General features: G+C 38.9%; 1 protein-coding gene across 3 annotated transcripts; it reads right to left on the bottom strand.

Moving 5' to 3' along the window:
* Positions 1-1,949: 1,949 nt before the first annotated feature.
* On the bottom strand, positions 1,950-7,358 carry LOC133419254 (PI-PLC X domain-containing protein 1-like). Of its 3 annotated transcripts, none has more exons than XM_061708321.1 (7): positions 7,230-7,358; positions 7,032-7,124; positions 4,660-4,784; positions 4,435-4,566; positions 2,814-2,981; positions 2,520-2,703; positions 1,950-2,345 (listed from the first exon to the last, which is right to left on the bottom strand). In XM_061708321.1, the coding sequence occupies exons 2-7, from the start codon at positions 7,105-7,107 to the stop codon at positions 2,107-2,109; spliced, it is 924 nt and encodes a 307-aa protein (XP_061564305.1). In that variant the 5' UTR covers positions 7,108-7,124; positions 7,230-7,358; the 3' UTR covers positions 1,950-2,106. The 3 variants fall into 3 exon arrangements, with proteins under 3 accessions (XP_061564305.1, XP_061564304.1, XP_061564306.1); XM_061708320.1 differs by having other exon boundaries at positions 7,032-7,133; XM_061708322.1 differs by lacking the exon at positions 7,230-7,358 and having other exon boundaries at positions 7,015-7,118.
* Between the last annotated feature and the right edge of the window lie 4,944 nt (positions 7,359-12,302).

Below are 12,302 nucleotides of genomic sequence, written 5' to 3' on the forward strand. Positions count from 1 at the left end.
ACTATCTTTTATGTATTAGCCAAAATTCCTATTTTCACAAATCCTTATTTCCATTCTTATTTCATAAACACAATACAACTAGAGGGAGAGAGACGCACCATGAGAGCAAGTAAACAAACAAGTACATGACAATACCTCCAAAGATAAAAAGATAATAATAAAAAAATAAATAAATAAATTTTAAAAAAAAGATAAAAACAAAAAACATTAAGTGCTCCCCGTTCAGTTGTTGACTCCTCCATATTATTATTATTATTATACTCCTCCATATCCGTCAAATAATCCATTGACCGCCTTAGTATTAAGAGTAGTAGGCTTTTAGGTGCATTTAGATCTCTTCATGTCTTATGCTATCTTAGCATTTCACCCCCATTTTTTATATAGCTCTCCCATTTAGCCCACAGCATGTGTCTCATCCCCAGATTTCCTCTGATTTTACATGTTAACTGCTCCATTTCTTTTACTTGTTCCATTAAGTCTCGCCATTTCTCTAAAACTGGACTTGATTTCTGAAGCCAGTTTTTTGTTATGAGTTTAAGAGCTGTTATTCTTAAAATTCTTATAAGGTACTTATCCTCAGTTTTAACCATCTCTTTTGGCATTTTTCCTAACAGTTACTAAATCTAAACACCTCAAAATTACTATCGAAACTCTACAGGTTAATGTCCAAAATAGATAAGTCAGTCTCTCCTCCCATCTCAAAATGTGAGTCTGACTTATCTCTTAACACTAATCAAATTTCTTGGTCACAAATATGTTTAAATACTTTCACTATGACCAAGAATCCAAACTTACAACTTATACAGTACAAAGTTCTTTACAGAACACATTATACAGGACAAAGGATGTTCCAGATGGGTTTTGCGACCTCTAATATCTGCTCACAGTGCACAGAGAACACCCCTGATAATTATATGCATGCTTTATGGTTTTGTGTACCGGTACGGAAGTTCTGGATGGAGATTTGTGAGGATTTATCCACATGGCTCAATTACAGAATTCCTGTGTGCCCCACACTATGCATACTAGGTCACTTGGGGGACATCCACATGGAGCCTAACTTGGCTCACTTGGTTTTTTACTGACTTGTGTATCACAAAAAAAAAAAGAGTCTGCAAATACAACCACATCACCTCCACTCTGAAATCACTAACTGGCTCCCCATCCCACCTAGAAATGAGTATAAGCTCTCCCACCTCACTCATCAGTGCATTCACGGACATGCCCCCCCAATACCTAAAAGAACTACTCACTCTCCAGATTTCCTCATTCAACCTCCATTCTGCATCCAAAAACACCCTCCAAGTTCCCAGAACCAAGCTCCGCACCGACGATCTGAGGGCCCCACTGACTGCAGAGGGTTTTAAACGTGACCTGAGAACTCACCTTTTTAAGAAAGCTTATAGCTAAATATATCTTTTATATGCTCTGTTTTTAAATATATTAAAATGTAATATTATTATTGGAGAGATATTCACTATGATTCCACCAAGGTCTCATCAAGGAACCGTGAATAAATTACCACCTGAAGGGGACGATACTGTTTTGTTTTCCCAGTATAACCACCTTACCATGAGTCCTACATATTCCAAACATATGCCGAATTGTAGTACATGACAAAAAACATGAGAAATAGCGGCTATATATTGACATTAATGTGCTTGGTTTATTTTTCGGTAGCTGTCAACCATGTGACCTGGAGATAAGACATGATTGTAGTATTCAAAAATAGCAACATGCAAGATGCATCTAATTATTTTGGGTATGAGAAGTTTTTTTTTGTTTTCTTTTTTCAGATTAGTTTTTAGGAATTAAAAAAAAAAGAATGATCAATGATTGTCTTGTTCTTTCCCAACCATGTGACCTTGTGATTCCCATTAACCTATTGCCGAATTGTAGCACACAAATTGAAACATTTTGACACACCTCTTAATTTAGCCTTTGAAGACTTTTTATATTTTATTTTGTTTTCAAAAACAACAATTTCTTCAAACCGTTTTAAAACATTCATCTTTTTGTAAAAGTCACAAACTTAATCTTCAAGTAAGACTATGGCCTGCTGACTGGATGGGGGTTTTGTGACCAAAACAAGCTGAAACACTTTCATCACGCTTTCGCACTCTTTAAATTGAGCTTCACAACTGTTGAGACAAAGTTGTCTCGTGTCACCAAGTCAGAGGCGACAATATTCACAGGAGTTTTGGCAGATTGTTGGTTCAACCAACGCAGCAGCCTTGGCAGACTCCTCCGTATGACATTGGGGAGGTTGTCACATAGACGAAGGATGTACTTGAGTATCCTTGCATCGTTTGGCAGAGTCAGATTCAAACCACATACAAAGAAACCTGTGGATATTACGAGACAAAATAAAAGGTCTGTAAGCAGGATACAGCCAATTATTAATACATTATTAGTTGCAATTGCAATCAAGTCCTAGTCAACACTGAAACAGCTTCCTACTTACTTACATATTCAAACCAAAAAAAGTCAAGACAAGAAAGAAAGACAAGAAAACTTACAATTTGAAGGTCTTTTTTGTTCCAAAACATGACAGAGTTTTGATTGAATTTTTGTAGTGTCCATGCTGTCGCCATAGTAATAATTGATTTTCCCCCATAATGCTGGCTGTAGATATGCTGGGTGATCATATGACACTATGATGTTTTTGCCTCGGTCCCAGCAACTCTTCAGGGTGGGTTTCTCCTGTGGTGAAAGATCATATTATTCTGTTTCGAATGTTTTTAATTTAGAGTTACAGTAGCTTACGGTAGGTATTTTAAGTCGATTTAAAAGGAATAAAATGTAAATGCTACCGTTCTTTGAATGATTTTGGCTTGAAACAAGTTCTTGATGAAGTGGATAAGGTGGTTGTGAAGATTCCACTCGTTCTTTTTGTCAAACCCTTTGAAGCCTGACAGAGCCAGGATCAGGATCTCCTTCGGGTGATCCGCTCCCCATTTTTGTATGTCCTTGAAAACAGTCTGATCACAACGACAGAACCAGTCATTCGTGCACAATCATGTTACTGCTTTAAAGAAATCTTCCCTCTGTATCTGTTTGTTTCTTGACCTGTTATATGTCCATCACTTAAATGCATAACTTTAGAGTTTTTATCACTACTATGCAAGGTTTTTTTTTCATTTTTTCAGCTAACACTTATTCTACTTGTGATTTAGTTGTTTTTTATCTGGAAAGTGATACAAATTAAATTTGCGGGATGCTAATCGTGCATTTTCTTTCCAAACTATATTTTCCTTCACTCTGCATTATAAATGGATATCTCTGGCCAGATCCACTCACTTCATAGAAACTCTCTCGTGAAATGGCCCTAGTACCCTTCCCATCTACTGTACAGCCATTGCCACTGGTACACAATGTACCGAACCAATTACAGTGGGACGGTAGGCAGGCTTTATGCGATGACTCAGAGTCATCACATATAGGACCAAGCCACAATTAATTTCTCTGGATTTATGAAATTTTACTTGATGAAATGCATCAAAGCTCACCCGTACCGCTGTAATGGACGCCAAATCTACCCATGAATACTAAAATTGTTCTTTTGAACAAGACTGTAGATGTGTTTATTTCCACTGTAAAACTTTTTTAAGATGGAGATTGATTTGCTTTTGGAACCAGTCCCTTGTGGTCAATGAAAGAACTGCAGTTTTTTTCACTTTTCTGGGATGAATCAGACAAGCGAGCTGTATGTAGACCCTTCATTGATACTAGTCTGGCTGGCAACCTCCCTACATCAAATTATTCCTTTCTCTGATTGGTTATATTAAATTTTTTTCAATTCAATTTTATTCATATACCGTCTAATACAACAAAAGTTGTCTCCAGACGCTTTCCAGAGACCCATAACATGACCCCCGAGCAATTATTACATAAACAATGGCAGGTAAAAACTCCCCTAGTGGGAGAAAAACCTTAAGCCAAACAGTGGCAAGAAAAACTCCCCTTTAGGAGGGAAGAAACCTTGAGCAGGACCAGGCTCATAAGGGGGGACCCTCCTGCCGAGGGCCAGACTGGGGGGTCGGGGACATCAACAGCACAGCAGGCAGGTGGAAGCAGCAACGGGATGACCGGGGGTGGGGACCGCAGGCCAGCACGCAGCTCCCGAAGCTCCGGCCCAATCAGCAAGACCCAGGTTAGGTTCAGGGTCGGGGAAAGGTTGAGAAGGGGCAGGGCCAGGGAGATATATATGCCTATCCAGTGTCACCCAGAGCCAGTTTCTACTGCGTACTGGAAATCAAGTCGAATCCAAAGTAACCACGTTAGCTCTTATCGAAGGGGGGCATAGTTAGGGTGTCTGGCCAGGCTACTGACTCTAAGACAAATGATCAACAAAAGTTTTGCCTTACACTTGGTGTTATATAAAAATAATCTCTGGTTACCATTTATACTTTCATAAAACACGTTCGTCTTTACCTCCACATCAGTCCGCGTGTACAGCCCGTGGTAAAAGTAAAGCCTGGTGGGATTGGTGTCGTTTGGCTTGCGAGCGATCCTCAGGTCAAAGTAGCGAACCCCTGACTCCAGCTGCTTTGCCATGGCCACTTCCTGTCATAAAAGCCAGCTCTCGTCAAACGCGTCTTGCTCTTCCATGTAAAAAGAAAAAGTATTTGATTCAGGCGCGTAAGAAAACCTCCTCACCTGCGTGGTTGCCCATTTTCGCACAGTTTTACGCACACAGTAAATCTTGCTGAATCTTTTCAGTCTGTCAGGCTCTATTATGGAGGAGTTGAGGTCCAGGTCGTAGCTCATCGAGTCATGGCTCCCTAAGAAAGACGAAGCGCACGCATTGAAACGCATCGTTAATGTGTTTTAATCATATCAGTGTCCAAATCTGATCATTTTGCAGCCAGGGCAGTCATATGTGCAGTCTCATAGATTACTTTTTATACATCAGATATCAGGATTGCTCCCTTAAAAAAGCTACTGCTTAAAATACTAAGTTACCTGTAGAAAACAAAGAATAAGAAATAAAAATGGTTTGTAGCAAATACAAACATCCCTATGCGAGTTTTTAAGTCTATTACTTGGTTTTACTGTCAGTGAAGTGCAAACTCAGTCTTCATTTACAAATCCGTGGTGCCTCTATGCAAGTAGACCTGGCAGTTTGTTTGTCTGGAGCATTCAGGTGTTAATACAATGCCAAGAGGGACAGACGTTAGTAATGATCCAAGAAAAGCAATTGTTGCCGTACATCGATCTGCACAGGGTTGTAAAGCATTTCCAAACAACCTGGAGTTCACCGTTCTACAGTGAGAAAGATAATGCACTAGTGGGAACGGTTCAAAGCAACTGGCAATCGTCCTTGCAAGTTTACCCAAAGGACAGACCATACAGTGCTCAGATAATACAAGAAAAATCCCAATGAGCCACATCTCAGAGCTTACAAGGCTCACTGAGCATGTTAAATGTTGAAATCCATCACCGTGTTTTGATGAGAAGACTGTACAAATATGGTTTGTTTGGAAAGGGAAAGCCTCTTTTCAAAAGAGAAAGAACCTCAGCTGTGCTTCCATGTTGGAGCTCAGGTTTGCAAAACTGCAACTGAACAAACCACATGATGTCTGGAACAATCTCCTGTCTATGCACAGATGAGACCAAGGTGGAGGTATTGGGCCTTGAATGCCCAGCATCATGTTCGGTGAAAACTAAAGAGAATTTCAGGATGAACACCTCATATCCATTCTCAAGCACAGCAGTGGAGGGGTGATGATTTGAGGCTGATTCAGAGCTACAGGATTTGGGCTCCTTACAGTCACTGTGCTGACAAGTGAGCTCTTCTGTGTGCAACACAAATGTGAGCCCATCTCTCTGAGCACTTGGCAAAAATAAGGTCATGCAACAGGACAATGATCCAAAGCAGAAGCAAATCTAGGTCACAATGGCCAAAAAAAACAACAACAGAAGCAATAAAATGAGACTGGTAGTCTGCTCAAAAAAGATTAACACAGGCCTTAAAGATTTGTTTGTCTACTTGAATTGTAAGATGCCTTTATGCCTTAAAATCCTTATGCTTCCTATGTTTCATTGTCATTCTGCATAGAGACGCCTCATGTATGTTTTGACCCTTTTGCATGAAGCTGTTTAATTATATCTACTGAAATCTGAATCATCTCTCAAGTCTTATTCTTGGTAACTTAGACACTCTGTTTCAGTCCAGTTATTCATTTAGTTGGAAAGAACATATTAAATAGCATTTAATGGGTTTTTCCACAACAACCTTAACACGATTGTACATAATAACAAACCACAAACCACAGACAAGTTGTTAAGAACAATGGGGCAAAATGTCTTCACACTGACATGAGAGACGGATTAACTCATGCAGGAAATTACTACTTCAGGTTATTCAGGCTAAAGCTGGATCTACAAGCTTTGAATCATGTGGGTACATGGTATGGCACACTTAGAAAAAAACAACTTTTTTGTTAAAGTAATAATGGAACAGTGTGTTGGTGTTCATGTTTATTTGTCTACTACTGAGACCAACTATGATTGGATGATTTTTATTGTGTTTTTAGGGTTCATAGAGGGGGGTACCAACTTATGCGAGACTGTACCTCAAACATGGAAAGTGAAACAATGCTGAATAAAATGTGTTTTTTTGTTTTTTTTTACTACCAGTACCACAGTGTTTCTGGTTTTATAATGGCAGCAAAGAGAAACAGAAGCTCTCGATGTGTAGCGGGAAATGTAATCCTATCAGGTCCACCAACGCCACCAGATGCTACGTTTAGCAGGTAGCTACACTTCTCGCAGCATTGCAGCACTGCAGAAGTGTAAACTCCTCAGAAGTCCTGCTGTCAGCATTTTGCTCACCACTATGCATGACAGTGGCTTGGGTTGTCTTGATCAGACCAATTGAAAGAAGGATTTTTAAATCAACTGAAAAAGGTTGAAGTCCTCCGACAAATTTCAGGAGGAAATTAAGAAATAGGTGATTTTTGTTTTGTTTTTAGCTTATTGTCTTATGTAGCACGAATAAAGCAGATGTACCTTTTCCAGCTTCCTACCTGGTATGGCCAGATTAAAGAGAGGCACTGTATGAAGTTCAGCCGGCAGTTGGGACATCCAGTTGGAGTTGCTCATGACTTTTCCTCTTCTGTCTGCAGAGACTTTAATTATATACAAAACATTTCAAACCAAGTTTCAGGCCCTTAATAATAGTAGAAGGCAACAGTTAATGAATCAGCATAAAAAATAAATCAAACCTTATGTGAGGTCATAAGGTTGAAGCTTCAGTAATCCCTCTGCCTTGTACGTCTGTACTGCCTCACGCTTGAGAGTGAGAGGCAAACTTCAGGAGTGAGCCTGAAATGTATTTCCCTGCTCACAGCGGTGTGTTTCCAAGCTTTATAGCCCCGTGGAAGGAGAAAAACAAGTGTATCTGCTTTTGTTATTCAGGTTTTGTTATCAGGATGATCTAAAAACAGCTAGAGGTTTAACTTTAACAGCTTAATGAACATGATATGGAGCTTTGAAACTTCCTCATACCATCACTGCGTCGTGAAAATAGGCTGAAAAAAGTGGCTGAAATGCAGAGAAAAGATTCAGTGTGTAAATTGACGTGGATTCTTTCAGAAAAGTACAGAAACGAAGAATGAAAAGAACGTTAAAGAAAAATAAGGCAAAAGTTCAAACCTGACCAAGGAAATTTAAGTGTCTGTTTTTTGCAGGACTCTCACAAACAACAGGAAGGAACGGATGACAGACCCGACCTGATTTGCAGCAGAGTAATGAACCGATGGCATGCAAGTGCAGGAGATGATTGTCTGGGAACTGGAGACCACACCCACCACAATTAATATACACAGTCAGACAAGAAAAACAAGAAAAAAAGTGTTTACATTAGTGCACAAAAATATGATAAACAATACAGTCTGGATCAGTAGGTGGAGTAAGTCAACATCCAACCAGAAGAGGAGTTGTTCAAAGTTGCTCATTGTTTGTAGAAACAGAGCATACAGACCACTCTTAATAAGCAGTTAAGATAGGACACTGTGTAAAATATACTTAAAATAGATTGTACTGATTTACAATTTAGCAATGTCTTGCTAAAAGATGCAAGAATCTCACTGCTGGGGATCATGTGTTGCGTTTCAATCTGCATTTACCATTATTTTTCAGCACTGATGTTTCCTCTCTTACTTTTATTGTTTCCAAGAACAAGTTCTTTTCTTACCACTTTGCCCATGATCATTTCACATGAGCAGCGGTCCAAAGATGATATTGGCAGTTCTGGATCATGTTGTCAAATGGCTTCTTCGTTGCATGATAGCACCTTAACATGCATTTATACACAGCCCAGCAAACTGTGCTTAGAAAGTGAATGCCAGAAGTGCTCCCGAGTCCATGCAGTGATTTTTTTCATAACTGCATCATGACTGTTTTTGTTTGATTGGCATCTAAGGGCCCAAAAATGACAGGGCTCCCGCATTGATTTTGGGCCTGATCCCATGGGTAGAGAGATTTCTTAAAAGTTCCCATATGTTTTTGAGGGTAGTATGCACTGCAGGTGATGACGTGATCTACGTCTTTACAGTCTTACCCTCTGAGAACATGATTCTGGAACTGTTTCACAATTTGTGCAGTAGATGCAGTTTTTCATATCTCTGAGATCTTTTAATATTTAATCATGTAACTGACCTGTTGCCAACCAGATGAACATGATCTAACTGAGGCATTACACCAGGCAATTCTTTTTACAGACGCTTACTTTTGCAGCCTTTTGTTGCCCGTATTCCAATTCATATATTTATATATATACACTAGGGGTGTAACGATACACTAATCTCACGATACGGTACGATACACGATATTGAGGTCACGATAACGATACGATACGATATTATAGCAGTATTTTTTTAACAACCTTGCATGAGGAATATATGACTGGAAAAAATTGTATTTTATTTGAAAGACACAAAATACAAAACAGTGCATTTGCCCTATTGTTACAGTTTGTAATGCTTTATAGCTGTTTAAGTTTTAAAGAGAAAGCCAGGCCAACCATTTTCCACAAACTGAACTGAAAGTAAATGTCAGGTTTGCATTATGCATCTTCAGTTTCATACAATAAAAATATTTTGCCACAAACTGAATAGTTTCTCTCATGTATGATTTGACTTTTTTCTTTTCCAGAAATGTAACAACTAAAATTAAATAAATAAATAAAAGTAAATAATTACATACAATTTTACATCATAAAAAAAGATTGATTCATGCTCACCCTATAAGTGTAAGAGGAGATTTATTTTTGTTAAGAAGGTTATTTTGGTAATTCAGGGTTCATTATTTTATAAATATATTCTTTATATTCTGATGTAAATCAGGGACTATAATGACACTAGTCAGTGTATCTATAGTGATTAGTCTGTTTTAGATTTGGCGGAGTGATACGCCACAGTACGGCACTAGGTGCTGTGTTGATGTTCTAAAATCCTACACTGTTGGGCGGACAATAAAGTACACTCCAACTCGGAAGAAGTTTTCCCGTGTTTATCCTACTCACGACCCGAAAAAGGTTTCATTTAATAAGGTAAGGCTTAACTCTAAACCAGACTTAAAAGTTCAGAGCTCAAAACCCCGCTAGAGTCCTGTGATCGGGACCGCAATCAGGTCTTACTTTCTTCTGAGCGGAGTAAGATTTTGGTCCGCGCGTCGAGGCACGGTCGCCACGCGTGGTCGGATGCGCGTTACTAGTCAATTAATTAATATTAATAATCCAATATCGCGATACACCTTGTCACCTCCACGACACGTTTCGTGGCGTTTTTGTATCGCGAAATTTCGTGGCACGATATATTGTTACACCTCTAATATACACACACACACATATATATACATATATATATATATATATATATATATATATATATATATATATATATATATATATATATATATATATATGTATATATATAGTAACCATTGAGGTGTGCTTTGTCTCGAGATATAATGTTTCCCTGTGCTAGTGTGAATATGGATGTATGTGATTTACCTGTCATTGCATCGTGTGTACCTAGCATCTCAATGTTTTTGTAATAGAGGCTCTATAATTAACAATAAGATGATGTCTTTGTGTGAATGGGTGTTTAAGAAACGCATCCTAAACCATCAAACTTCTTTTCTTGGTGTTTGAAGACATTTGACCTAACGTTTCAATTGAGCAAGCCCCCTCAGTTTAGTTAAGCCAGAACTGAGGGCGAGGAGGGGTTACCATGACTACAGGACTTTAATAATCTCTATGTCCATGGGATCTCCTTAGGAGTCCAAACAAAATCCAGAAAGAGCTGTTTAAATATTGCTCCTGTAGTCACATTTACAAACTTTAATGACCTCTTAAGAAATATCTCTTTGTAATTATTAACAAGATTTCTAGTCTTAGAAGTATAAGAGACATCAATGTTTATGGTTTTATAAAAGCTAGTGCAGATGGGTTATATCAAGCAAGAGTCACATGGATAACAAGAGTGCCTGGGGATCCGTAAAAGAGGTAAAGCTGGTTTAATCATTGTTGTGCTCATACAACACCACGGTAGCAGGCACAAGAAGGCCCATTCATTTTCTCACTTCGTTAAGCAACAGATCAGATGGATGACATTTAACTTGTGTTAGGGCCGGGGTGGCTGCAGCACATAAAGTACAGGGGTTGTCATTAAGTTGGTTCCTCTTTCAATAGATAAAGCCAGCGAATACGCCTTTGGGTTTACAACTGCTGCAGAAATGCCAGCTTACACCTCAGCAGTGTAAACGTTAATACAGCTGATATGCTGTAACTCTACACATACACATGCCTCCAATTATTCTTTTTGGGGTTTTTTTGCCATGCATTGGTCTAGATATGAAAAAGCACTGCATACAACTCTTAATGGAATCTTAAATCAAATCAAATCAAACTTTATTTATATAGCACTTCTCATACAGATAATGCAACACAAAGTGCTTAACATAAAACAAATAAACATAAAACTTATTAATGCCCTGCCCCCCTCCCCGCAGACACAAGCACACTACAATTGACTTAGGTTATACACAGACACAAGCAGACACACAGTGCAGACATGGCTGAGCACAGAGGATCCAGGTGAGGAAACGGTAACAGGGAGCCGTCCACGCCAGGAGGTCTCATAGCCCGCAGCTACAAGGGGGGTTCCACAGAGACCATCCCGGCCCGGACGGATAGAGGAGTCCACACCACATGCATGAAGCCGTGGTACAGAGCTCCACAACCATCCAGGCCAGAACCACCCCCAGGACGACCCCCTGCAGGACAGAGTCACTCCCAGCATGGAGGCTCCCCATGAGGAAACACTGGAGCTAAAAGCTACAAGAAAGCAGGATACACTAAAAGAGTTTAAAAGAGTATAACCTAACATAAAATCCTAAAAGTATGTTTAGAAAGCAAGACATTAAAAACTAAAAGAATAAGAATGTATAAAATAGACCATAAATAACGACTAAAATATTTAGATAAAACATGAGATTAAACAAAAATAAAATATGATAAAAAAGGATAAACTAAATATAAAACAGAGCAGTAAGATCCAATAAAAATAAGGGTGAGCATAATAAATTTAAAAGATCTTAAGGCAGTGAAACTCTACAAATAACTAGCAAACACTTCACTAACAAGTGTGAGTACATGCAGAGACGTTCAATAAACGAGACAGCCCACTACGGTTCGGTTTCCAGTATCTTTGTCACGTGACTGCCCCGCCCCTTTAGGAGACAGGAAGTAGGTCCTGAGTCTATTGAGTCCTATGGGAAAAGTGAACGTGAGCACAGATTATTACCAATTCCTTCGCCCCATAGTAACCTAAGTAAATATGGGACCCATTTTTCAAAAGCCACAAACCTTCTGAATATTCTGACACCAAAATGGAAATTTTCAGTCCGACAGATTAGGAGAAAAAATTAACTTTGTTTGAGACCTGTCTCTGTCTGAGCAACACATTCTCGCGAGATTTGGCTCTCATCGTTTTCCCATCGGATAAAATGAAGTTTAAAACGAAATTAAAACTTGCTTCTTTGCTTAATAATACTGTTATTTTTATTATTTAAGTCTTTTTGGAAGAAAGTTGTACTGTATCTATTGTTGTATGTTCCAAAATGATGTGGGGAGAGGGGCGGCCACGCCCACTTAGGAGACAGGAAGTGGATACCATTTCATACCATTGGCAGTAACGGTAATGCGCTATCTTCTGTATAGAGTATCTTTGGTACATGAACACAGTTTCCAAAACATTAGCATCCATTAGCCATTTGCAACAGTTAGCTGTGAT

Source organism: Cololabis saira, chromosome 19 (genome assembly GCF_033807715.1).
Source record: "Cololabis saira isolate AMF1-May2022 chromosome 19, fColSai1.1, whole genome shotgun sequence".
Taxonomy (NCBI): Eukaryota; Metazoa; Chordata; class Actinopteri; order Beloniformes; family Belonidae; genus Cololabis; species Cololabis saira.

Coding starts and splice junctions, on each gene's coding strand:
- LOC133419254 (XM_061708321.1), bottom strand. CDS start 7,107: ATGAGCAACTCCAACTGGATGTCCCAACTGCCGGCTGAACTTCATACA. Junction 4,785..7,031: donor CTTTAATCTGGCCATACCAG/GTAGGAAGCTGG, acceptor CGTCTTTCTTAG/GGAGCCATGACTCGATGAGC. Junction 2,346..2,519: donor ACAAAAAAGACCTTCAAATT/GTAAGTTTTCTT, acceptor TAATATCCACAG/GTTTCTTTGTATGTGGTTTG.